Here is a 23,928-nt window from a genome sequence, read left to right as displayed (position 1 = left end):
GGTCCGCTCATTGCGAACCCTGGAGGGCGTGATAAATGCCCCGAATATATGGGGTGATGGGTTCGGGTGGATTGCAAGGGGGTTCGGGGTCCGGGCGTCGCAGTCCGCTTTCCGATTTCCATTTTTCCCGGTTAGGGTTGATCATGTATATAGCCCGCATCAAGAACAACAAGACCACTCGACATCCAGTCAAACCCAAACCAGAAGCTAAAACAGCAACGACAAACCATGGGCTCCACCGCAACCGCAACCGAAACCGTCACGCTGAACTCGCAGATCGGCCTGTCGGACGAGCACGTCGGCCTCCTGGGCGACGCGGCCGTGGACCGCGCCTCGATCCAGGAGGCCAACCGGCTCCTCCAGAAGAACCACGAGGAATGGCACATGTTCTTCCGCGACCGGGCGGGCCACAACCACATCGCGCACTCGATCCTGACCTGCCTGGCGCTGGGGGCCGGGCCCGCGGACATCCAGCGCGCCTACGACGACGGGGTGGGCATCCAGCGGCCGATCCCGGCGGTCGACGGCGCGACGGTCGAGCGGCTCACGGACGAGGCCTTCTTTCTGGAAACGCTGGGCGCGATCACGCAGTACACCTCGTTCCTGGTCTTCTTCCAGCAGCAGATGGACGCGCACGGGTGGCAGGCAGTCGTGAACAAATATGTGTTCTCGCGCAACGCGATCGCCGAGAAGATGCTGGCGCGGCTGTACGAGGGCGCCTACCACCCGGTGATCCACCTGGGGCTGGGGATCGAGTTCCAGCAGCCCACCCTGATCGCGGAGGCGCTGGCGCAGGCGGCCGCCCACGACGACAGCCACATCAGCCGGCTGTTCGAGGCGTGCGAGGCGCAGGCGGCCATCGCGTACCCGCCGGCGCACCCCAAGCCGCTCGTGCAGCTGCTGCGCGAGGCCCGCGCCACCGAGGCGATCCGGTCCGCCCCGCGCTGGGAGGACTTCGGCAACAAGATGCGCGACGGCGTCGTCGGCCGCGCTCTCCTCGAGATGGCGGCCATCGGCTCGCAGTTCACCGTCAAGCCCGACGAGCGCGAGCTGCAGCGCCGCACCGCCGAGATGATCAGCGTCTGCGCCTACATGGCCGGCGCCAGCCAGCGGCCCGGCCGCAAGCGCAAGATCGACTTCTTCTACATGCACACCCTCACCAGCTCGCTCTTCTTCAGCGTGCTCATCCGCCAGGACTGGATCGGCCTCGCGGACCGGGTCCGCCTCGTCGAGTGGAAGGGCCGGCTGGATTTGGCCTGGTACGTGGTCAGCGGGTCGGCCGAGCTGCACGACGACGCGATCACGGACTATCACGACGACTTCAGCGCGGACATGGGCTGGAAGGAGCTGTACGCGGCCGTCAACAAGGAGCACGACGACGGGCATGTGGCGAAGATGATCCGCGCGCTGAAGAACGGCCAGGAGGCCGCGCGCCCGTTCGAGGCCGAGTACCCTGATGCGTTCCCGGTCAAGGGCGATATGTGGTTGAAGATTGCGCGCATGGCGCTGGACACGACCAAGGACTGGCCCACCGACCAGAAGTTTGTGAATTTTACGGGTTTTGATATGGGGTGGAAGATCCGGCCGGATCTTGCTTAGTGGGTTTTTGGTTGGATTAGAATACAGTTGAAATGTGACCCTATGTAATTAACTTTGTGGAATGGCTTGCTTCGCGCGGACCAACGCACTCGCATTTTATATTCTATTCCATGTTGTAGAACTCACTAGCTAGGCCCGGTAGATGGCAGATAGGCATGCAGAAACGGGAAGAAATGTCTCGCTAGACCGGTGGCAATACACATCGGGGTGCCGGAGGGAAACTTGGCCGACCCATTCCTGTTCACCACGCTGACATTCTTCATCTGGTATCTCCCACCCTCATCATCCGCGGCCTCGATCATTCCCGCGGCCAGGTCGAGGTACGAGACGAACGATTCGTCGTGGTCAAGATTCAGCTCGTGGCCGCGTTGCGCATCCACTGCGAGCCCCCCGGGCTTGATGAAAATCGTGGACACCAGGTCCTCCTGCGCCCGGAGGTAGGCCTCAGTCCGGCGCAGGTCCTCGTAGACGTGCGAGGCGGCGGTGCGAAGGATGGGGCGGAACCACCACGGCATGTGGCGACTGAGATGGTCGTCAATGGTGCCGGAGGAGAGAAGGACGATTTTGGGGAGGGGTGCGCGCAGCTGGCCGTGGAGCTTTAGCTTCTCGATGGCGGCGATGATGCTCTTTGCCGTGTCCAGGCCGACGTGGCAGCCGGGCACATTGTCGTTGGTCGTCACCACGTGGAAGATGGCGCGCGTGTCGCGTATGCACTCAGCCAGTAGGTCAATGTCGTAGATATTCCCTTCAAAGACCGTGATGCGCTTGCTGTCGGCGGCCGCTGGGACCTTTTGGGTCAGCTTGGCTTTGTTGCGGCAATAGGCGTGGATTCGCGCATTTTCGGTGCGCAACAGGTTGTCGATGAGAGCTGTGCCACAGTTGCCGGTGGCGCCAAGGATCGCGTAGGTGGACATGGTATGACGCAGAAATTAGCGACCAGTCTTTCTTTGTCTGTTGTTTTCGATCGTGGCCGGCCAGTCCATGATCTTATCGATCGGGCTTCTTGGCCTCCGATGGGGGGGTTCGGGGTTCGGACATGCGCGCTGAGCAGGACGATTGTCGGGAGATAGTAGTCCACGGGCAATGAGAAATAGGCTATCGGGGTATAGCGTGTCCGAATCTGTCCTACGCCGTGCCAGTTGTATCATACTTAATTCAAGGGAGTCCCATCCAAGGGGTGGTGTGGATGCAGGAAAAGGGGGCTGTTTTGGGATGTGGTCGGGGGGTAGAATGTCCGAGGGAGGTTTGAAGCCCAACAATAGCAGGCAATTGACAGCTCGGGGGCTAGGATGTCCGACATTGTCCGCCATCAATGAACTTGGCGGCGCCACAGATCCGCAGCAACCAAATGGTGGCAAACTCAGTCGCTGTAGAGGATAGATTGGTGAATTTTGGTTGCCTGGATTGGAACTATAAAAGGGAGACATCGAGTATGGTTTCGTGTCCCCATTCAGATCCAAATCCATCAGCAGTCAGTCAGTCAACTCTAGTCCAACATCATCTTGCCATTCGATCTTGCTCTACACTGTCTTTTCGACTTGATTATAACCATGACCATCCGAGCCCTGAACCAGAACATCCCACCCTGGGCCTTTGCCGCCACCACAGACGAACAGGGCCCAACTCACCCATTCTCCTCTCCTCATTCCACTCCCAACCCCTGGGCCTTCCAATCCGGCCCGAACCAGGTCGGTCGCCCCGGCCACCCCTACCCATCGCCCTGGGCGGCGCAGCCCCGCGACGGGGACGACACCAACGAGGCAACCCACGAACCCGGTGAGGCCACGGCTCCGCGCAAGCCATACCCATACCCCGGGCCGGCAAAGGGCCACCCACCATACACCTTCCCCGGCGCGCCCGAGGGCCGCAAACCATATCCGTTCCCGGGCTACGCGCAGGAGCCACACACCTACCCCGGCCCTCTCCCATGGCACCAGCCACATGCCTTCCCAGGCCCGGCGGAAGGCAGAAAGCCCTACCCTTCGCCGTGGGGCGATGACGACGGAACAAAGCCCAGGCCGTTCCCGCGCAAGCCATACCCCTACCCGGGACCCGCAGAGGGCCACCAGCCGTACCCGTATCCGGGTCCCATTCCCTGGCGCCAACCCTATCCGTCCCCGTGGGGCGACGACAACGATGACGATGATGACAACAAATGCAAGCCCGCGTTCCCGCGCCAGCCGTACCAATTCCCGGGTGCGCAAAGACACGGCGCAGGCGGATTGCCTTATCAGCAGCCGTCTGACACGTTCCCCGGCTTCCAGCGAGGCGGACCCCGGGGCCGAGGATGGGGTGCGGGTGGTTACAGTGCACGCACCGGCTTCGACGCACCCCACCACCCTTGGGGCTTCCCCCTCCTCTCCTCCAATCAACCACCCTACACGTTCCCCGGAGTCAAATCCGATACATACCAACCCGATGTGGACGTGTTCGACACCCCCGAGGCGTTCGTGATCCACGTGCCTCTACCCGGCGCGAGGAAGGAAGACGTCGAGGTCAGTTGGGACCCCAGGGCTGTGCAGCTTGGTATTTCGGGGACTATCGCTCGGCCGGGGTCAGAGGAGCTGCTGAAGACGATTGCGCTGGATGAGCGCCGGGTGGGGGCGTTTGAGCGCAAAGTACGACTAGGCGGCCCGGGCAGTGCGCCGAAAGTGGATGGCGAGGCGATCTCGGCCAAATTGGAGGATGGGGTGTTGGTTGTCGAGGTGCCCAAGACGGAGCCGGATGATGTTGAGGTAAAGAAGGTGGTGATTGCGTGAGGAGGGTTGTGTGCGGAGGAGGCTGCGGGAAGATGAATGAACGGGTCATTTGGATGGAGCAGTAGATAGATAGTTGGTAGTTAATGTACTGTACTTTATTTGTGTTTTCATCTCGGTCGATGTAACCTGTGGCTATCTCTCGTATCGAGACTCGTATCTTATACCACTGCCAGTTTGATCTCCACCAAAAAGCGATCCACAACGACGTCTCACGCTTGCCCGCACAAGAGGGGCAGCAATATATATAAAAAGTCTTCGCTCCACACAACGAGAATTAAATGACGCACTGGACGTTTCCTACCATTGACTGTCGAGAGCACTATTATGGTGCTTAACATTTGCATATCAATCAAGAACACAGCCAGCCGCAAGAAGGGGGGTGTGGACTGAGTGACACTGATCGTGCAGTGGCAACTGGAAAGGAAAGCCTCCCGTCCCGCCAAGTCGAACTTCCACCCTCTCTACATGCAAGCAAAGGACAACCGCCTTGGAGATGACAGCCAGTCTGTCAATAGAGATACAGTTTGATCGCAAGCCCTCGTGGCTAGGTGATGATGTATTCCTGATTCTACGAACCCATTTACATATTAACCCACGGAGGCAAACCAGTCGACCAGAAATGCCATGCTCACACAAGGACTCGGGCCAGCATCGACCGCCACGGTCGACCAGACTGCAATTGTACCTAGAACCCCTACTTCCTCAACGCAAGCCAGGGGAAATTCCTCTGCGGCCAGAAACATGAAACCCGGTGCAACCAGCCTCGGGCCAATACCATTGCACCACGCGAAAAGGGATTGGTGGGGGTCGCCAAACCAGAAATGCCCCGAAACCCGAGAACGAATGCGAATCACCCGAGCCTCGCTTCCCGACGCAGCATCCATCCACCACCAACCACCATCACCACTTGATACAAGTTCCCACAGAGTGGGAAGGTGTGTACCTCAATCTGAAAAACCACACTCGCACTCCCTAAGCCCAAGGATACAGTCCACGATGACAATCACAATGTCCAAGACCCCTACGTTCGAAGGTACTTCCCAACAACCACACCAGGTCACATGACCTCCTCCACCCTAACCCCCCGGCCCAAATCGCAGGATACTGACCAACCCCCCAGAGATCACCAGCTGCCAGCGCGCCCTCTTCGAATGGGCCGACAGCTACGACACGAAAGACTGGGAGCGTCTGCGGGCAAGCGTGGCCCCCACCCTCCGAGTAGGGCTTGCCCCTTTCCGAGCCCCCCTTCCTAACCACTGCAGCCAGTAGTTCCCACCCTCTGATTTCTTTTCCCTGTAGATCGACTACCGGTCCTTTCTCAACAAACTCTGGGACGCGATGCCGCGCGACGAGTTCATCCGCATGGCCTCCGACCCGCGCTTCCTGGGCAACCCGCGCCTCCGGACGCAGCACCTGGTCGGGCTGAGCGCGTGGGAGAAGACGGCCGACGACGCCATCGTGGGCCGCCATCAGTTGCGCGTCGCCCATCAGCGGTACACGGACGAGACCCTCGCCGAGGTGGCGGTCAAGGGCCATGCGCACGGGACGGCGACCATGTGGTACGCCCGCGTCGAGGGGGAGTGGCGGTTTGCGGGCGTGTGTCCCCAGATCAACTGGACGGAGTTTGACTACGATCAGGTGTTTGCGGAGGGGAAGGAGCATTTTGGGGAGGAGGGCGGCGCGGACTCGGAGGAGAATGGGCATTGAGGGGGACGGGTTGTGTGTGGATGGGTGGATGAATCGATGCCGGGATTGATGGCGCGAATGATCTTCTGCAGGTACCAGGATGAGGATGGCCAATGGTGGGTGATGATGTGTTCTTATTGAGGATGTGGCCGTCTGGACTGCGATTGCTGAATTCATTCATGAAAGCCTTATTCTTGAATAAGAAAGTTCTTCCTACAGGGCCCTTTGCGAGCCGGCAGCTACATAAATTATTACATAACTCTACTATCTGACTTTTCTCTAGAGGCTACATATAATCTAAGGTAGGGGAGAGTAGAAGAGAATAGAAACTAAAAATATCGAACTGATAGTAAGGACACAAAACATAAAATTATAGCCTAATTAGTACCGACTGTCCGTATATGTACATGTATTTTTCTGTTTCCCTACTAAAACAAGATATCGCATTGTTCGCATTCGAGGACTTTTATAAAGAAAAGACTATACCAAAAGAAAAATATGCTCAGACTCTAAAAGTATTTCTTGAAGAATACTGGTAGATCTTAGACGAGAAATTCTCGGAAAAGCAGATTCACAAGTATTTACAGCTGGGAGCCTAGGTCTTCCAATTATTCCCAATATAACAAGTACACCAGTGAATCAGAAACAGCTCTATAGAATATAGTTCTTGGTTATGACAGCAACCAAATCTACTAGGATGAAGATGTCTGCTATACAGCCGCCCGACGCAGCCACCAACCCACCAACACTTCATCATCCTGAAAGGATTTGGAGATAGAGGAAGTTGATCGTGAAACTATGCTGAGGGAATTAGGAATAACTAATGACCATTGGACTTTCAAGGCGATATTACACGCTCCGATCTGGATTCTGTAGATATATTGCAAATGATGCACAAACTGTCGCGCGGGAACCCTCACACATTCTTACCACCGAGATCAAAAAGCAAATGTTCGGTTTAACTATAATACTCCTCCAACCACGACCGCAGAGCTCCGATGGTAGGATACTCCAAGAACAGACTCCCGGCCACCACAATCCCCAGTTCCTCGCGGAACTTCTCGGCGATCACCAGACTCATCAGGCTGTCCACACCCAGATTGGCAAATGCTGCGTCGTCGGTGAGATCGGATGGGTCGAGACCGGCTTCGGTGGCAATCAAGGCCAGAGCCTTGCCGGATGTGCTGTCGGAGTCGACGGCCGGGGCAGCAGCAGCGGCCGCCGGTGCTGGTGTAGAGGCAGGGGTCGGTGCTGACGGATTGACCTTTGGGGTAGCCTCTACCACCGCGAGCGTGGGCTGCGAAACAGGAGCAGCAGGCGCCGGGGCAGAGACGGCAGGACCGGCACCCCCAGCAGCAGCATAGGACTTCGCGATCGAGGAGTCCGGCGCGGCGAAGAACCGGTTCATGAGGATGCGGGGGTAGCGACGGAACTGGATGCCGCCCACCATCCCGACGATCACATGGTCCTGGAAGACATACACATCCCCCAGATACACGGAGGGATCGTCGGCGGTTGGGATCATCTTGACATAGGACCGGTACCGCTGCCCGGGGACCAAGGGCCGCGCGAAGCGCATACTGTCCCATCCCGGGGTCACGCAGAAGGTGTTAGCCGTGTCGCTGGCGTCAGAGACGTTCATGATGAACCCGGCCAGATGCGCCACGCTGTCGATGAAGTACGGAGGCACGATGTAGCTCCCGCCGCCGGAGACGTGCTTGAGGGTGACGTCGGCGAAGGCCTCGAACTCGTGCATCACGACCGCTTGCATGCCCCGGTACTTGTCGGCGTACTCGACCAGGTTGTTGCCGAAGAGGGTGTACGCCATCTTGTGCGAGAAGCGGTTGGCGGTCCCCTCCGCGGCGAGACGCTCGAGGGTCTCGATGCGGCCCTGCACCAGGTGCGCGAGCGGGCTCCATGATAAAAGCCAGTCGTCCGCATCGCCGTACACGACGCGGCAGGTTGCAAAGGGTTCCGAGACGGTGCCGTCGTTGGCGACGCTCTCCCAGACGAAGTCGGCGGCACCGGCGTGGATGTCGGCTGTTGTCGCGGTGACGCGGAAGTATTGCGGGACCTTGGTGTTGCTTTGGGCCACGAGGCCCTTGGTCACCTTCAGGTTGGTGATGTTGACATGCACGGTCTTGGCCGTGGGGATGAGCTTCTTGTAGAGGTATTCACCGAGGGTGTATACGATGTCGCCATGGATGGACTATGTGGTCAGTAGAAGCCCGAGGCAGAAGGTCTGATAAGCACTTACAGACGTAACGACACCGCAGTTGTTCATCTTGTGTCCGTGCGCCGCGGCAAGGAGATCAGGCTGCATCAAGTCAGACTGCATGACGACCTTGCCGGACGATCCAGAGAAGTTCTCCTCAATGATCTGCTGCACAGTGGTGGTGCTGAGACTAGAGACCGGGACAGCCGGGGCCTGTCGATTGATACCCTTCTCCACATCGTAGAAGGTATTGCCCTTGGTGAGCGCCCAGTCTCCTCTATACTGAATCCAGTAATTTTTCTCGTTCCAGCTGTAGGTGGGCAGATCTAGAAGACGCAGCGCCGCCTCAAAAGGCCGATGGAACTCATCCCAGCGCACCTGCAGCCCCGCGGTGTGAAGCTGCCCCAGACTCGCTGCGAGAGTGGTCCAGTTGTCCTCCCCACGGCGGAAAGAGCCCACCGTTACCGGAGCAGGGTCGAAGCTGGCTTTGATAAATGCCACACAGACCGGGTGCGGCCCGACCTCAACCCAGACGGTGTCCTTGTCGACGATCGAGGTCTCCTGCGCGTTCTGCATGGCAGACAAGAAATCGACTGTTCCGCGCGTCGCTCGGCGCAAATACTCGGCATTGAGGGACTTTTCATCAAAGACAACTTTACCCAGCAAGGGGGAGACGATGGGCAGCGTGGGTGGGCGGAAGATGACGCTCTTTCTGGCGGTCTCCTCGAACAGGTCCAGGATGGGGTCGGTCTGGGCGGAGTGGAAAGCAAATGGGACATCGAGGAAGATGACCCTGTAGCCTTGTTCTTTGAGAGGGACCGAAACGGCTTCCATCTGCTCGGTGGTCCCCGACAGAACAGTCTCCTTGGGCCCATTCACGCATGCGAGGTCATACGGCAGGTCCCTGACCGCATCCTCAATCTCGCGTCGCGACGCCTTCACGGCCATCATCTTGTGCGTGCCGGCAGTACACAAGGACTCCAGCATCTGAGCACGCGACCCAACCAGGAAAATGGCGTCGCTTGCGGAGAGGACACCGGCGATGACGAAGGCCGCGTACTCGCCCAGACTATGTCCGGCGACGACTTCGGGTTTGATACCCAGTGTCTCCCAGTATTTGGCCAAGGCAATCTCCACGCTGGTGTGAGCCACTTGGGTGATGACGGGCGACCAGGCGTGGTCTTTGGGATAACTGCCATCGACGGCTGGGAGGAACGAGGGAAAGCCGTGCTGTTGACCCAGACGGTCAAGGCTTTCGAGCTGGGACCGGAAGAATGGGGAGTGGTGGTACAGCTGCAGGTTCATCGACTTGTCGGCGGCGCCTTGCCCGGTGAAGACAAATGCGACCGGCGGTGCTCCGGTTGTTGGAATTGGCTTCATGGTGTCGACCCCGTCCAGCTCGGAAATAAGTTGTTGCTTCAGGCTGCTCACGTCTGTAGCGGTAACGGCCACACGATGGTTGTGGTGATACCGTCTGGCTGTAAGGGAGTACGCCAGGTCGGCCATACTCACATCTTCATATTTCTCAAGGTAAGCAATTAGTCGCTGGAGATTGCCCTTGAGGGAAATTTTACTCTTTGCAGAGACGGTAAAGACATGACTGGGTCGCGGATCGGATCCAAGTCTGTCTCGCACTGGACCTTCCTCCAGCACAAGCGTAGTATTACCACCAGCTGCACTGAAGTTGTTCACCACCGCAATGCGTTTCTTCTCGGACGTCCTAGACCATGCAGTGGTCTCGAAGGGAATATGCAGGTTGCGCCGGTCCATATCTTTAGGAAAGCCCGGGTTGATGTCAGTTTTGATGCCGACATGAGGCGGAATTGCACCTTTTTGCAGCATAAGCAGGACCTTGATAAGCGCCGTCACACCCGCAGCAGCCTCTCCGTGGCCAACATTTGCCTTGACAGCACCGATATGAAGCGGCTGTTTGGCGGTTCGCCTTTTGCCCTTTATAGGGGCAAACACGTTGGTGATGGACTCCATCTCTTCGGCATCACCTGCTTGAGTTCCCGTGCCGTGGAACTCCACGTAGCTGACGTCAAGCGGGTCGATGCCGGCCCGCGCCATGACTTGCCGATACAGATCGGACTGGTGGCCGGCGTGAGGATGCGTGATGGAAACCGCATTGGCAGAGTGATTGGTCGCCGCCGCTGGAATCACGCCGAGGATGTTGTCGTTGTCCGCCAATGCATCGTCCAGCCGCTTCATGACAATCGAGCCGACACCATCGGCGCGACAGTACCCATCAGCCGTGCAGTCCCAAGTCTTGCAGGCGTTGGGCGTCTTGGTGAGGAAGTGGCCGTTACAGAGCCCGGCGAACGCATCCGAGTTGGTGAGCACATTCAGACCTCCTGCGACGACAGTGTCGACGTCGCCTGCCCAAAGTGCAGTGCAGGCCGCCTGGATGGTGGCCAGACTCGAGGAGCAGGCCGTGTCGCAGTTGAAACTGGGTCCCGCGAATTTGAAGAAGTAATTGATGCGCCCGGGACCAAAGGCGCGACATCCACCGGGGATGAAGTAGGTGCTGATCTCTTGACCCGTGTTGACCTCCCGATAGTCGTCACTGGCCTGGCCGTACCAGGTGCCGATGCGGTTGAGATTTGTCGCTGGCGTGCGGTTTGCCACATACCCGGCTCGCTCCAGGGCTTCATACGCGGTGACAATAGCCAAGCGCTGCATGGGGTCGGTCTGTTCCGCTTCACGGGGCGACATGTTGAAGAACGGTGCGTCGAAAAGGCCCGGCTCGTCGATGAAGCACCCGTACGCCGTGTGGCTGGTATTCATCCTCTTCCCAGTAGGATCGTGATGCGAGTCCACATCGAAGCGATCGGCGGGGATTCTCCGGTGTACGTCCAGTCCAGCTTCAAGGAGATCCCAGAACTTCTCTGTGTCCGTGGCACCACCTGGCATGCGACAGGACATGCCGACGATCGCAATCTTCGACTGCATGGAGCTTCCGGGCGAGTACTGTCCGTGGTCGACGTCGGTCCCGACCCACGCCAGAAGGTCGTCGGTATCGACCGGGAGATCCGTCATGGCGGACGTCAACGCAGTCGACAGCTGCTGGGCTGGAAGAGAGTGACGGAAGACCTTGATGTTGACATCGTGGACGTCGGTCTTAGCGACCCGCTCGGCAACACCACGAAGAACATTGTCCCACACGATTTGCTTGGTTAGAACCTCGAAAATCACCTGCTCAAATAGCTCTGCAGCACTGGAGGCAAGAAACGGCTGGCCGGAGCTGGTGGACATGACGGGCACGACGGGTTTATATCGCGCCGGTAGCGAAGGCGATCGGACGACTGCCTGTGCGTCTTCACGCGTGTAGAGATGCGCTGCATGGCATAGCCCTCCATAGACCGGGAGGTGCGCAAATTTGCGATCACGAAACGAGGCGTAATTGCGGAAAAGCGCCTTGAGCCGAGATGGGGGTCCGCTCACAGTGACCGAGGTTTCGCTGATCGCACTGACAAAGATCTTGCTGGCTGATGGGGTCCGCTCCTTGGCTTGGATGTCATCCAGCTCTGCCTGAGCTTCGTCGACAGTCATTCCATGGACAACGTATGCCCATGACTCGGAAGACTCCGCATCAACGGCCTCTAGGTTATGCGAGACGTCGGCCACGAACACGCCGAGGCGAAAGGCAATGCGCAAGACTTCCACACCAGCCGTGACTGCATCGTCCAGGGATGTGGAGACTGAAACGGCTGTCGAGACCAGTATACCCACACCCAAGCCAGTCAGTAAGCTGTTGGTCTCTGTTGCCCGGTCCTCTGGATAGAGCTCGCAGTGCCTGATCAATTAGTCTAGCACAGGAAGAACCAAAGGGAATGAGAGGCGTACCCAATGTACATCCCCAGCTGCAACACACAGAGCAGCACTCCATCGATAGATTGAGCAAGCGGTCCCTTGCGTAGCTTTGTCTCACCAGCCAAAGTCGTCACGGACTCGAAAGCAGGAACCAGCTGCCCCAGTTCCACGCGTAGCTGGCTGACCTCATTTCGCAGCACCCTCGTGGCTTCACTCAAGAACCGAGCCAAGATGGGATGACTGCTGTGCTTGCTGTGACTGTGTAACCGGCGCAGAAGGGCCGAAAGGTCATCTGTGGGAAACTCGTTGCTGAAGTACAGGACCTTAAGCTTGGTGGGTAGGTCTTGCGCCTCTGCTGGGGGGGTATAGGTTACCATGTCGAATGAGGCTGTTGAAGACGACGACGAGGGAGCCGACATGCCCTTGCTACCTGTACAAGCGGCAGCAAATATGTAAGTGTAGCGAGGTGTAGGGTAGATATCAGGCAAAAGAAGAGTGGAGAGTGTCTAGCGCGCACCAAAATGCAAAGGAGAGTGAATCAAACTGATTGATAATGGAGCCACATCGACTTGGATTCCCAGGATAAATAGTCCAGTCACTCCATGTATCTCCAAGTACTTGCCACCACATAGACTAGCAGCAGAGACAAATAGCCCGACTCCCGAGTCGGGATCCGGACAACGGAATACGCAGACGCAGCACCCCCGACGGGTTATACAAATGAATCTTGGGAATTTCCGGTCTGAATTGTCGATAACGCTTCCAAGCCAGACCAGACCATCGCATCCCAAGATCAAAATGGGTGAAGGAGGCTACCGACAGATCAACAAGACCCTGAACGCCTGCGCGTTCGATGACTATCTCGTCACCCAGCAGTCACGACTGCCCAAACTTCTGGATATCGAACAGCTCAGCCCGCGGGTGCTTCGAGTCCTTGGCCAGAATGCGGGAAAGGTATGCCCCTCACCGACCCCCCCCCCCCCCCCCGAGTTGATCGAACCTAATGGCCGGTGGAGTTCACGTTGCAAGGCACGAATACCTATATCGTGGGCACAGGCCAGCACCGCCTTCTCATCGACACCGCACAGGGCTACCGTGAGTGGGCCGATTTGATCGACGTCACACTCTCGAACCGATCGATCTCGCTGTCCCATGTGTTCCTCACCCATTGGCACGGTGACCATACCGGCGGCGTTCCGGATCTCATCCGGATGTATCCCCACTTGGTGGATGGTATCTACAAGAACTCGCCCGAGCAGGGCCAACACCCCATCGAGGAAGGCCAAATCTTCAAAGTCGAAGGTGCGACCCTCCGCGCAGTTCACGGACCAGGCCACTCGCATGACCACATGTGCTTTGTCCTTGAGGAGGAAAACGCCATGTTCACGGGCGACAATGTCCTTGGCCACGGCACGAGCGCCGTCGAGCAGCTGGGCCTCTACATGGACACTCTCCGGAAGCTGCAGGCTCAAGGATGTAGGACAGGCTATCCCGCCCACGGTGCCGTCATTCCCGACCTCAATCTCAAGATCGCCACCGAACTGGCGCAGAAGACCCGTCGGGAAAAGCAGTGTCTTGCTGCGCTGGGTCGGATCCGGAAGGAGAGGTCCACGGGGCAGTTGGCCAGTGTTACTGTTGGTGAGCTTATTGACGTAGTTCATGGCACTCGGGTGAATGAGGAAGTACGGAAAATGGCATTAGAACCGTTCATGGAGGAGGTCTTGAGGAAGCTGGCAGAGGATGGAAAGGTGGCATTCCGGGTGAGGAAGGGGGTCAAGACTTGGTTTGCTCTTACTTGACATTCTTGCCTTGACTTTTGCATTCTTTCACCGAGGCTTAGAGCTATGTTTCATGATCCAGAATCATTATCCGGGTCTCAGTCGTGTTGGGAAGGTTGACAGCCCCGCCTGGGACGTGTATCCTACCGATAGCTACAAACCATGCCTACGCAGTGTGACAATCGTAAAGTTCGTGCATCAGTGCAATATGAAGCTTTATTGGCTATCGAGCTCTAGAGACAAACTATCTAAGCAGCACCACCATCAATTCCAAGAACCTTCCCATTCACCCATTCGCTCTCGCTCGAGGCCAAGAAGCACACTACCTTGGCGATATCGACGGGATACCCGCACCGGGTCAAAGGCGAGACATGAGCCACAATCTATAATGTTAGTCTCTGTGAACAAAATGGCGCGGCTTGACGAAACTCACATCCAGGATCTGCTCTTTGGATAGCTTGTCCGCGTTGGGCAGATAGTCCTTGGCCGTCTCATGGAACATATCGGTGACGGTGCCGCCGGGGGCAACCGCATTGACGGTGATCTTCTTGTCGCCACAGTCTTTGGCCAGGCAGCGGACAAAGGTGTTGATGGCCGCCTTGGACGCGGAGTAGAGCGAGTGCTTTGGCACGGTGAACGAGTCGGCCGTGTTGGAGCTCATCAGAATGATCCGACCATTCTGGTTCAAGTGCTTGTACGCTTCGCGGGCGACGAAGAACTGGCCCCGGGTGTTGACGCTGAAGACGCGATCAAACTCTTCCTCGGTGACCTCACTCAGGTGTCCGAATGAGACGACGCCGGCGTTGGAGCAGACAATGTCGATACCGCCGAACACCTTGACGGCTTCCTCAAACAGCTGGACGGTTTGGGGCACCTGGCTGACGTCGGCCTGGAGAGCGACGGCGTCGGACCCCAGGGATTTGATCTCCTCGACCACTTGGTTGGCGGGTCCGGCGGATTTGCTGTAGTTGACGATGACCTTTGCGCCGCATCGGCCCAGCTCGACAGCCATGGCGGCGCCGATGCCGCGGCCGGATCCGGTCACCAGGGCGACTTTGCCATCGAGCCGGTAGGGGATGTACGAGATAGAACCCATTTTCAGAGTGTTGTGAGTTGTGAACTTCGCAAGAGCAACGGCACGACAAAGGATATGTTACTGGAAGTGTATCTTGCACCGTCGTGAATCGAGCGTACGGGTTGAACAAGATATTTGTTCCCAGTCAGGGCTATTTTTCTTTTCCGAATGCCGTCCGTCGAGGTGTCCGGGTCGTGAAATCCCCCGTTATTGCCCGACCCCATTTTCCGACCCACAAGATGTCCATCCAATTCGACTATTATGCGTTCTTTGTCTGTTGTCGCCTGGTTGCATTCACGGTTGAACTTCGCCTCCCATTGCCTCAACCTACCCAGCGAATATTTTGTCACTACAACCTCCGGGCCCTGAGGATATATTTCCACAACCGAGCAACCTGCACTGCCCTGCTAAACCACATTCACCATCTCTACCACGAATACATCCAATCAATGACCGCCCCAGCTTCCACTCAAGCCGCAACACTGCAGCGGTTCCTCTCCGCCTGGAAGAAATGGGACGCCCAGGAATGGATCTCCACCTTCTCCGACGATTTCCAACAAATCACCCTCCCCCACAGCCTGAACATGCCCGTCCGTACCCGCAAGGAAGTGGAGGTTGTTCTGCCTGCCCTCGTCGCGACGGTGAAGTCCTATCAGGTACGCATTCCGTCGCGGTAGCTACGTTCAGGCGGTCAAGCAATGTTAACTCCGACAGCTGCAAATCCACCACGTCATCCATGATCCCGACAACAACAAGGCGGCGGTATACGCGGCGTCGACGGGGACGCTTCCGTGGGGGGACTGGAACCTCGAGTACGCGGCTTTCCTGACGTTCACCGACGACGGAGGAAAAGTGGCCCGACTCGAGGAGATGCTCGATACCGCGTTTCTGCAAGAGTTTGGGCCGAGATTCGGGAAGTACCTGGAGGAGAATGGGGGGCCGGGGGCGGTCGCTGCGGGGGGGAAGTAGGACCCGCGTTCGCAAGCTTGATTTTGAATACTATAATGATAAATCGTTTCATTCCTAGAGAATGGTGTGTGGACTCGTGCATCGGGAGTCAAGATCGTGGTTTCGTAGAGATAGGGCGTATCTCTAAATGCGCCAGACACGAAGGTGTCGTTTCGGTGAGGGTTAACGAAGCAGAAATGATTCAGGGCTGGCCTCGGAAGATGTATTGTAAGTTAAGTTACCGCGACCACGATCAGGTTTACACACCCAGCCAAATAAGTGCAGCTGCGAGTAGAATAACTCCAATAATAAACACGTCACATCCAATGACTGTCAGATATCTATCTACCTGCGCTCAAGCCTCCTCCTGCCCCTTAATATACGCCTCCAACTTCGGCAAGAAGCTCTTCATAAACACCCCATCAAACATCTCCTCGATCCGGTTCACGGACTCGCCACTCTCATCGAACCACACAAAGCACGCGTGCTCGTTCTTGTACGGTCCGAAGGGCGAGTCGGCTGTGGTGATGGCATAGATGACCGCTTTGCTCTCCGCGGGATCATGGATGATGTTGTGTACCGTCAGCTGAATCGGTATTGATTAGCCCTTCGTGTGCCATTGATTAGCTGGGTGGGCTACTGTACCTGAAAGTTGGTCAGAATGGACATGAGCTTGGGAAAGAGCTTCTCGGTGATGGCCCGGGTGCGAGGCGGGACCCCCGAGCTGAATGGCAGAGTCACTTGCGCGCAGTCGTCGGACCAGCTGGCCAGGAAGCCGTCTGGCGTCCAACCTTTCCAGCCGTCGATGAATTTGTTTAAGGTGGCGGTTTGGGTGGCGGCGGGGGCGGGCATGGTGGTAGCTTTGTCACTGGGCAAACGGTCGGTGGTCTGGGTGAAAGGTAGAATGGGGAGAGAGGTATTGCAAGAAAGTCTTAAGGTGATCGTGATGGCCCATGGATAGTACTCGGGGCATTCAGTCAATCGGGAAGTCGGGCTTGAAGGGCCCGGGGGAGTCGGAATGGCTGGAGGGAATATCCAATGAGCAATTACCCGAAAGCACGCTTCAGGAAGATCGTTACAGTGGAAGAAGCCAAGAGAAAAGCGGGAATGGTATCATGAAACTAGTCATTCACTGATTTTCTTGGTCAGATGGGAATGGGGACATCGTAGGCGCCATCTTGAGACACATTACGTATACTTGGGGATACGGCTGGATGTTTCAAGCTTCAATAATCAAATTCAGCACAACACCACGGTTCCAGTCTGCAACTATCGCCTCGTAGCTAAGATAACCTTCGCAGGCCAAGTTCCCTTGACCTCATCGTCGCCAATGATCTCTTCCATCTCCTGCCACAACTCCCCGAAATGCGGATCTTCCCTCGCAAACGGAAACGACAAGACATGCTCCTTCACACCTTCAAGCCCAGTCACAAAGCTCCACCCATCCTCCTGCACAAAGGTCTCGACATCGTCCACGCCCGTATAGACAGGCTCGTCGACCTGCACCTCCGGCGGCAAGGGCGCGGTGATGCCGCCGTTCTCCATGTTGAGGTGAACGCGCTGCGCGCGGGGCAGAAACAGCCGCTCATCCAACGGGGCGACATTGTACTGGCCCTGCGTGCGGGCCATGACGGCAACCAACTTCTCTGGATCATCGGCCTTGGCCAGCAGGGCGCGGCCGCCGGAATGGTTGATGCGAGTGTAAACGTCCTGGATGCGGGGGTCCTCGAACTGCGCCGCGCCAAAAGCCGCGCAGGCAAAGGTGCCCCCGGCCCGGAGCTGGCGCGCGATCTCGCTCATCGCGAGCGGCTGGTCGCAGAAATGCAGGACGTTGGTCGCGAAGACCATGTCCACGCTGCCGGGGGCGATGTCGTCGCCCTCTTCGACCCGGGCTGCGCGGTAGCTGAACCCGTCCGTGCCCAAACGATCCTCGGCGAGGATCACGTTCTCCTGCGCGATGTCGGAGATGATGACATGCTGGAACTTGGAGCGCAGGATGTGTGCGTAGGGCCCGTTGCCGGCGCCGACATCGTGCACCGTCCCGAACTGGCCGCCGTGGGATTGGTGGTAGTGGAAGAGGCGCTGGAAGAAGGCGTCGGGCGCGGAGGGGCGGCCTTTGAGGTAGTTGTTCCAGAAGGCTTGGCCTTTGTCGAAGAGTTTGTCATTCGAGTCAAAGGAGGGGACTGTGGCTGTTGCCATGGTGTACGGATGCACTGGGGTTGGCTGGCGGATGGTCCGGTGGTGTACACCACCTTGCCTGCCACAATATTTAAACCTCAATTGACTCGCCGAGCTTCGGATCTCGGGGTTCGGGGGGTAAGCGCTCGGTGGTAAAGGCCAACTGCATCTATTCTGCATCTGCAAGTGGATTACAAACATAATGTATCACTGTGCATTGTACAAAGGAATCATTATCGGGGTCCCGATTTGGGCCCCTCCCTCTCCGGCCCCTCCAGGCCCAAGTAGCCCTCGATCTCCCTGTGCATGGTGCAGCGGGGTCATCACCTCCGCAAGCGATCCACAATAGCCCTTGACAGGTCACAAAGACGCTTCCGCAGATCGGCTTCCAGCGTGTTCACCAAGCCGGGCGAGAAAGGTTTTAAAAACGCGTGGATGCCTCCTGCAAGGGGGCCGGTCATGTGCAGCGAGGGGTCACAGGTGTCCGGCGGCTCCTCCCCGGCCGTTTCCGAGATGCGGCGCAGCCGCTGTGCCAGCAGATCAACGGATGCCTGGACGCCTGCGAGCTTGGAGAGGATGCGCTGCACGGCAATGCGCTGTTCATCCTCGCACGCGCAGTCGGGGGAGGAGGGGGGGCCTTGCAGGACGGGCTCGAGTGGGTCCTCGCCTGAGGCAGCCCCCGTGGCCGCGGTGTACCAGGCAATGACCCGGAAAACTACGAGAGACAGGGTGATCAGGAGGTAGCTGTCGTTGGTACAGTTGCATTGCAGAATTCTGCGGACGGTCTCGCTGGTCTGCTCGTTTTGGGCGAGAACGCGTTCGAAATCGGGCAGCGTGGGCGTGGCGGTGGCCCCCGGATCGTTGCCGCACCCCGGATTGCCTGGGGAGAGATCGGCTAGCAGCGCAAGAGCACGAGCCAAGCATTGGCAGGCGGCCGAGGTTGGACGGCTGATCGTCGGTGCTGCATCGATGTGAGGTCGCACTGCAGATGTGGGAGATGTCGGGTGCGTGATGAGCTCCGGTGCAGGGAATGGGCACGTGCGGGTGTCGTCGAGGGTGAAGTCAAAGAAAGTGGCTGCATCGTCTTGCTGTTCTAGAGGAAGTCCTACTGCCGAGGCGAAGAGCTCGTCCAAATCTGGGAAAGAACTCGCGGGGAGTGATGATAGGCAGTTCTCGTCGAGCGATCTCAGGGCTCCGAAGATGTCGGGATACGGCGAGCATTGTCTCTGGAGACCGAGCGACGGGGAGAGCCCACCACCATCCGGGGTGGACGGACTGGTGGTGTCACTTGCCTGTGCTGAGGTGAATGTCGGACTCGGTGACGCTGTGGCGGTCATGGTCGCTGTCATCGTCAATGCCGAGTCCCTTCGTGCCCTGGTGTGAGTTTTGCCCGATGTACGACCTGCACGCTTTGCAGTGCTATACACGCAGGGGTGATCTCGTTTGGCACACCGAGCACAGCTCGGCTTTTCTTTGGTGCATCCGACTTTGGTCGCCGCACACAAATCACAGGATTTGCGCAGTTTGGACGAGGCTCGTGAAGATGCGGTCGGCAGTGGTGAAGCCATAGTATGGACTGGCAAAAGGGCAGGGTGATTCAATCGCCGAACGGGAAGTAGAGAATGCGATGAGGGCGTGGTCCCATCTTCTTAACGCTGCGCAATTTACAGCTCTAGCGGACTGCAAGCTATGGTGGTATGGTGGCCACAACTTCCCAATCACGAGCTGTGGCTTATGTCGATCCTGTTAATCCCAGCTTGGACCAGTTTCCTGATTTATCAGGCGCAGAAAGAGTACCCAGGAGGCATGATGCTTCTCCTCTGTCGGAGTCACTACGAAAGCAGTCTACTTGATTCGTGTTCATTCATCGATAAAAGCCCTAGTCACAAGTAGCACCACTCCGTCCCAGACTAGCTAGGTATAGGTAGGCTAGTTCCAAAGGTAATAGCGATGGCGAAGCTCCAGCCAATGATCGGCGACTGTGACGTGCTGCCGATAATCAATCGGTTCCCTGATCTTATGCTGGCCTCCTATTGCAGGAGTCCCCGATATTAAGGCTTACCGCGCTTGGACCTGTTGATAAGCTCTATTTGAATTGATGCTGACGTGAGATCTTCGCCACTTATGATTAGCCTGAATGTAAGGGAGCAAGGATCAGCGGAGATGGCGTTGGTTTCTCGCCCCAGGAGGATTCTGTCCCCATATTGCCCCCAATCAGTTCCAAGGCTCAGATGCAGGATCGACACCACCCCCGAGTGGTTCTGCATGGTAGCAGGCAGCGACTCTAGACCCTCTAGGCGCCGGTGGGGTAATCTTCTCATAAACACCCCGGTCCCAGCGTGCACAGCTTGGAAGACTCCCCCGATCGTCCCCTTTCGCCATGATTTCATGCCAAAAAGAAGCAAACACCCCGTGGAGACTGCTTTGCTATCTTGTATGCCGGGATATGTTCTGGGTACAACGCAGAAAATGCTTGGTTCGCACCAAGTCTCGTTCATGCATTGGGCGGAGAAACCCGAAGAGTGGAAAAGCAAGCGCAATTGTTCAGTCATGCACACCACATTTTAGTGCTGACGGACCCTGACGGCGCGTTCCATCTAGCGTTGCAGCGCGTATCGCAGCTTTGCCTGTTTCTTATCCAGCTCCTGCGGATAGAATGTCCGACCGGGGCATTCTCAAAAACTGTCCGGGGATTCTAACTCCCGAGGCTAGGAATGAAGGCAGATACTCTGCAGTCCTGCAGGAAACAGCGCCACTTCACAGTTGTGAATATCCTCTGCAGCCCAGAAAACCCCGCCTTTGGCATGTGGCCCACAGTCATCCTGCCTCGAGCTCATTACAGCATCTGGCCAAATACGTTCTTCACGAGCTTGCATGGTTCGAAGGATCTTCCATCTTGCTACAAGCGGGGCATCGTGGCCACCATACGCATAAAGCTGTGAGTCTGGATTTGACGAGCGACCTTCAGCTCATTCCTGTCCAACCTCCCATGACATGGCGTACCTGGCTCAGTTGGAGGCAGCCTCGAGTAATCTTTCGGCAGCACTGGAGGAGCTTGCCTCGCATTACAGGAATGGCGGGACAGACAGTCTGGGTGCTCGACCACCACAGCTGCTACCCACAGAAGCACCTCCAGAGGCCCACAAGGCAAGAGAGTCGGCGTTGGCAAGTCTGACCAGATTGCAAGTCATGCTGGCCGGGCCGACGGATTTGCTGCAGAATCTGGCAGGCCAGGTGGTTACCATTTTTCTCCTCGCTGAGATACTGACTAACCAAGCGATAGGTGCAATTGCTGGCCTGTATACAATGGCTTGGCGACAGTCAAGTTCCTGCTTGTATTCCGTTGGACGGCACAGCCTTGATCAAGGATGTTTCCAGTCTTATCGGGGTTCCAGAAAGCCAGCTCAGTCGGGTTATCCGAATGGCCACAACCGGAGGATTCCTCCAGGAACCTCAACCAGGCCATGTGTCCCACAGCGAGGTTTCCGCGGCCTTTGTGACAAGACCGTCGTACCTCGACGCAGCCATGTTTTTGGCTGAAACGGCTGCCCCTGCCGCGTTGACCAAAGAGACAGGTATAATACAGGATTCCGACTCCGATGGGCGAAAGGATGAGAGCCCTTGTCTGTCATCCTTCGCCACTGCCAGCGAAGCCCAATTGCCCCGCCTACAGCGGCAGTGGCAGGCCTACCTGCGATATGGAACGGGCCATGTGTGCGACACGGCGACCGATGTCTTGACCTGTCTAGAGGGAATCCGCATGGCCAATGAGTCTGCCGTGGTTGAGGTAATCACTCCCCCCCCCCCCATATCACCCACCCGAAGCCCGCGTCCATGTCGCTGATCTAAGTCTGGGTGAAGGTCGGCGCACGATCCACAGAACGGGCCATCGCTCTCGCAAACCAATATCCATCGCTCCGCTTTACAGTCCAACTCCAATCCTCCAGACATGACCGACTGCGGATATCGAATCCCAGGATAACCATCTCCCACCGACAGCCAGGATCACCACAACCCATTCTCAACGCCGCACTCTACATCCTCAATTTCCCCATCCCCGTACCAGGATCCTCACCCGCCTCGGTGGCGACGCACCTCTCGGCTGAGCTTCGCGCACATCTACCTGCGTTGCGGCTGAACCGTTCGGCTACCTTGGTCGTCATTGCTCCCTCGACGTCCGATTCAGATGAAGGGATAAGGCTGACTCGGATCCGCGATCTGTCCTTACTACAACTGGCCAGACAACGCGAGTTGGGGTTGTCCGAAGTGATCAACCTGCTGAACGGAGTCAGCGACGGGGAGGGAAGACTGGTGCTTGTGAATCAGGTGCGATCTGTGGGAAAGTATGGGGTCACGGCGTTGGAGGTGAAGTATCAGCCTCATGAATTGGTGCGATAAGAACTTCTGAGTGTAGCCCTATGGAAGGGAATGAAAGCATTCGTCTCAGACCTACAAAATATGCCCAGTGTCTCTCAACGCCCCTTCAATGCTTGATCAGACTGCCGCGGTTGGAAAAGACCCAATTCAATCCAACGAACTAAAGCTCCATTGCTACTAGTGTCCAGTTATCCCAGATGAGCGATACTTGCCTAAATTCATCCAATGCTATTGCTCTGGGGGGTAAGCACAAAAACAATTTCTTGACCTCTTCCTTGGCACATCCGGAGCCAGAGTGACCGCATTTTTTTCTTTTCATATTCTAGTTCCATCCAGTTCAGGCTTTGAGAGGCAATGATCTGTAAATAGAAACGGGGAATTTGCCGAGGTTCGAGGAGCGCAGATATTGCAAGGGAGCTGCAGGAAGTCGAGAATTGGCTTCAGCGCTGCTAAACAGTCACAACGCAGCCGGAGAAAGCTGTGACTAACTGAAATCACGCTAATTATGCATTAATGGGGGGTGGGGGGGGGGGGGGGGAAGGGGGGCAGCATTTCCGGCCCGGGCTCAGACACCAATTACTTTCTGCTTTCAGTGGCCTTGGGACTCCTGTCTCCACTCCGCGTACTTTTTGTCGTATGGTTGGGTTGGCGCGCCCGTGGGAGCGGAGTTTGGGGTCGGTGCCGAGCGGGGGCACACGCCACCGAGAGTCGCCTGGGCAAACATGCTTGATTTCTTCAGTCTGCCCCTCACAGCAGGCGGCGAAGGTGTGGCACCTCGGGCACTAACTATACCTTGGAATAGGACTCCAGCATGACTTGCCAACTGCTAAAAGCTACTCCGCGCCCTCTCCCCGCCCTCTCCCCGCACGTAAAGCTATCTTAGGAGTAGACCTGGAATGTGGCAGTCGGACCAGGAGAGATGAAAGATAGTCAGTTATCTCCGTGGGCGCCACCGGACTCGGGCTCGAATTGATCTCCGCTGCGCTTCTGCGGGGGACCCTCATTTCTCAGTCGGGTTGGATTGCACGGCGCAGTTCATGCCGCGATAAGCAACCGGTCCCATTCACAAGTCTCGGCATCCGTATATTAAGGAACACTCAGGATTCTAGAGTTTGGGATAGAGGAAGTCTGGCAGAAAATGATGGAATGTGACTACACCTTTGGTGGGCTCGCCAGGTAGCTCTCTCAATCAAGGCTCTCCACCGAGAAGCATCGGGTACTTTGATGATGTGAAGGCTCGAATCAGGATCTAGCCCTAAATCGTGAGCCATCAACCGCTGCCACTGTTAGATAACGAGATTGAATGATGACTCGACCCGACTTCGTATTCAGGAGGGTGTGAAGCATCCCATGCACACGGTTTGTTTTACTACTGGAAGTTGCGTAGGCACCGCCGATATTTCACCACCGCGAGACTATGATGCCGACCTTCACTTACGTGTCTCAGGGCATGACTTACGAAAACCCCCGAATAAAGATCGAATTACTGAAACCACCCAA

At 57.0% G+C, this 23,928-nt stretch overlaps 12 protein-coding genes across 12 annotated transcripts; 6 read left to right on the top strand and 6 right to left on the bottom strand.

The window, feature by feature from the left end:
• Window positions 1–228: 228 nt before the first annotated feature.
• On the top strand, window positions 229–1,599 carry tpcI (questin oxygenase tpcI; the record flags this gene model as incomplete). Its single annotated transcript, XM_025583058.1, has 1 exon — window positions 229–1,599. One exon carries the CDS (start codon window positions 229–231, stop codon window positions 1,597–1,599), a length of 1,371 nt encoding a protein of 456 aa, XP_025437774.1.
• Window positions 1,600–1,677: 78 nt separating this feature from the next.
• tpcG (oxidoreductase tpcG) lies at window positions 1,678–2,513 on the bottom strand (the record flags this gene model as incomplete). Its single annotated transcript, XM_025591229.1, has 1 exon — window positions 1,678–2,513. One exon carries the CDS (start codon window positions 2,511–2,513, stop codon window positions 1,725–1,727), a length of 789 nt encoding a protein of 262 aa, XP_025437773.1. The 3' UTR covers window positions 1,678–1,724.
• Window positions 2,514–3,062: 549 nt separating this feature from the next.
• Window positions 3,063–4,420, top strand: BO95DRAFT_447165 (HSP20-like chaperone). Its single transcript, XM_025587555.1, has one exon. The coding sequence runs from the start codon at window positions 3,150–3,152 to the stop codon at window positions 4,356–4,358; it is 1,209 nt and encodes a 402-aa protein (XP_025437772.1). The 5' UTR covers window positions 3,063–3,149; the 3' UTR covers window positions 4,359–4,420.
• A 946-nt stretch (window positions 4,421–5,366) lies between these two features.
• Window positions 5,367–6,065, top strand: BO95DRAFT_373657 (Scytalone dehydratase; the record flags this gene model as incomplete). Its single annotated transcript, XM_025583062.1, has 3 exons — window positions 5,367–5,391; window positions 5,479–5,576; window positions 5,658–6,065. The coding sequence occupies 3 exons, from the start codon at window positions 5,367–5,369 to the stop codon at window positions 6,063–6,065; spliced, it is 531 nt and encodes a 176-aa protein (XP_025437771.1).
• A 937-nt stretch (window positions 6,066–7,002) lies between these two features.
• On the bottom strand, window positions 7,003–12,491 carry BO95DRAFT_435932 (type I polyketide synthase; the record flags this gene model as incomplete). The annotated part of the gene is made up of 3 exons (XM_025585203.1): window positions 7,003–8,253; window positions 8,302–12,055; window positions 12,106–12,491. The coding sequence occupies 3 exons, from the start codon at window positions 12,489–12,491 to the stop codon at window positions 7,003–7,005; spliced, it is 5,391 nt and encodes a 1,796-aa protein (XP_025437770.1).
• A 379-nt stretch (window positions 12,492–12,870) lies between these two features.
• Window positions 12,871–13,871, top strand: BO95DRAFT_373669 (putative metallo-beta-lactamase domain protein; the record flags this gene model as incomplete). The annotated part of the gene is made up of 2 exons (XM_025583066.1): window positions 12,871–13,026; window positions 13,089–13,871. The coding sequence occupies 2 exons, from the start codon at window positions 12,871–12,873 to the stop codon at window positions 13,869–13,871; spliced, it is 939 nt and encodes a 312-aa protein (XP_025437769.1).
• A 227-nt stretch (window positions 13,872–14,098) lies between these two features.
• BO95DRAFT_467990 (SDR family oxidoreductase) lies at window positions 14,099–14,946 on the bottom strand (the record flags this gene model as incomplete). Its single annotated transcript, XM_025589327.1, has 2 exons — window positions 14,099–14,233; window positions 14,284–14,946. 2 exons carry the CDS (start codon window positions 14,944–14,946, stop codon window positions 14,099–14,101), a joined length of 798 nt encoding a protein of 265 aa, XP_025437768.1.
• Window positions 14,947–15,374: 428 nt separating this feature from the next.
• On the top strand, window positions 15,375–15,894 carry BO95DRAFT_507102 (nuclear transport factor 2 family protein; the record flags this gene model as incomplete). The annotated part of the gene is made up of 2 exons (XM_025591228.1): window positions 15,375–15,581; window positions 15,640–15,894. 2 exons carry the CDS (start codon window positions 15,375–15,377, stop codon window positions 15,892–15,894), a joined length of 462 nt encoding a protein of 153 aa, XP_025437767.1.
• A 334-nt stretch (window positions 15,895–16,228) lies between these two features.
• On the bottom strand, window positions 16,229–16,725 carry BO95DRAFT_373666 (uncharacterized protein; the record flags this gene model as incomplete). Its single annotated transcript, XM_025583065.1, has 2 exons — window positions 16,229–16,459; window positions 16,519–16,725. The coding sequence occupies 2 exons, from the start codon at window positions 16,723–16,725 to the stop codon at window positions 16,229–16,231; spliced, it is 438 nt and encodes a 145-aa protein (XP_025437766.1).
• A 417-nt stretch (window positions 16,726–17,142) lies between these two features.
• Window positions 17,143–18,072, bottom strand: tpcM (methyltransferase tpcM; the record flags this gene model as incomplete). Its single annotated transcript, XM_025589938.1, has 1 exon — window positions 17,143–18,072. The coding sequence occupies one exon, from the start codon at window positions 18,070–18,072 to the stop codon at window positions 17,143–17,145; it is 930 nt and encodes a 309-aa protein (XP_025437765.1).
• Window positions 18,073–18,208: 136 nt separating this feature from the next.
• Window positions 18,209–19,619, bottom strand: BO95DRAFT_507094 (uncharacterized protein; the record flags this gene model as incomplete). Its single annotated transcript, XM_025591227.1, has 1 exon — window positions 18,209–19,619. The coding sequence occupies one exon, from the start codon at window positions 19,617–19,619 to the stop codon at window positions 18,375–18,377; it is 1,245 nt and encodes a 414-aa protein (XP_025437764.1). The 3' UTR covers window positions 18,209–18,374.
• A 1,426-nt stretch (window positions 19,620–21,045) lies between these two features.
• On the top strand, window positions 21,046–23,358 carry BO95DRAFT_456741 (uncharacterized protein; the record flags this gene model as incomplete). Its single annotated transcript, XM_025588431.1, has 4 exons — window positions 21,046–21,285; window positions 21,335–21,763; window positions 21,913–22,377; window positions 23,239–23,358. 4 exons carry the CDS (start codon window positions 21,046–21,048, stop codon window positions 23,356–23,358), a joined length of 1,254 nt encoding a protein of 417 aa, XP_025437763.1.
• Window positions 23,359–23,928: the final 570 nt, after the last annotated feature.

Source organism: Aspergillus brunneoviolaceus, assembly GCF_003184695.1.
Source record: "Aspergillus brunneoviolaceus CBS 621.78 unplaced genomic scaffold BO95scaffold_82, whole genome shotgun sequence".
Lineage (NCBI taxonomy): Eukaryota > Fungi > Ascomycota > Eurotiomycetes > Eurotiales > Aspergillaceae > Aspergillus > Aspergillus brunneoviolaceus.
Note: the sequence above shows the minus strand (reverse complement) of the source record. Positions and strands in the feature narration are given on the sequence as shown.

Coding starts and splice junctions, on each gene's coding strand:
- BO95DRAFT_447165 (XM_025587555.1), top strand. CDS start 3,150: ATGACCATCCGAGCCCTGAACCAGAACATCCCACCCTGGGCCTTTGCC.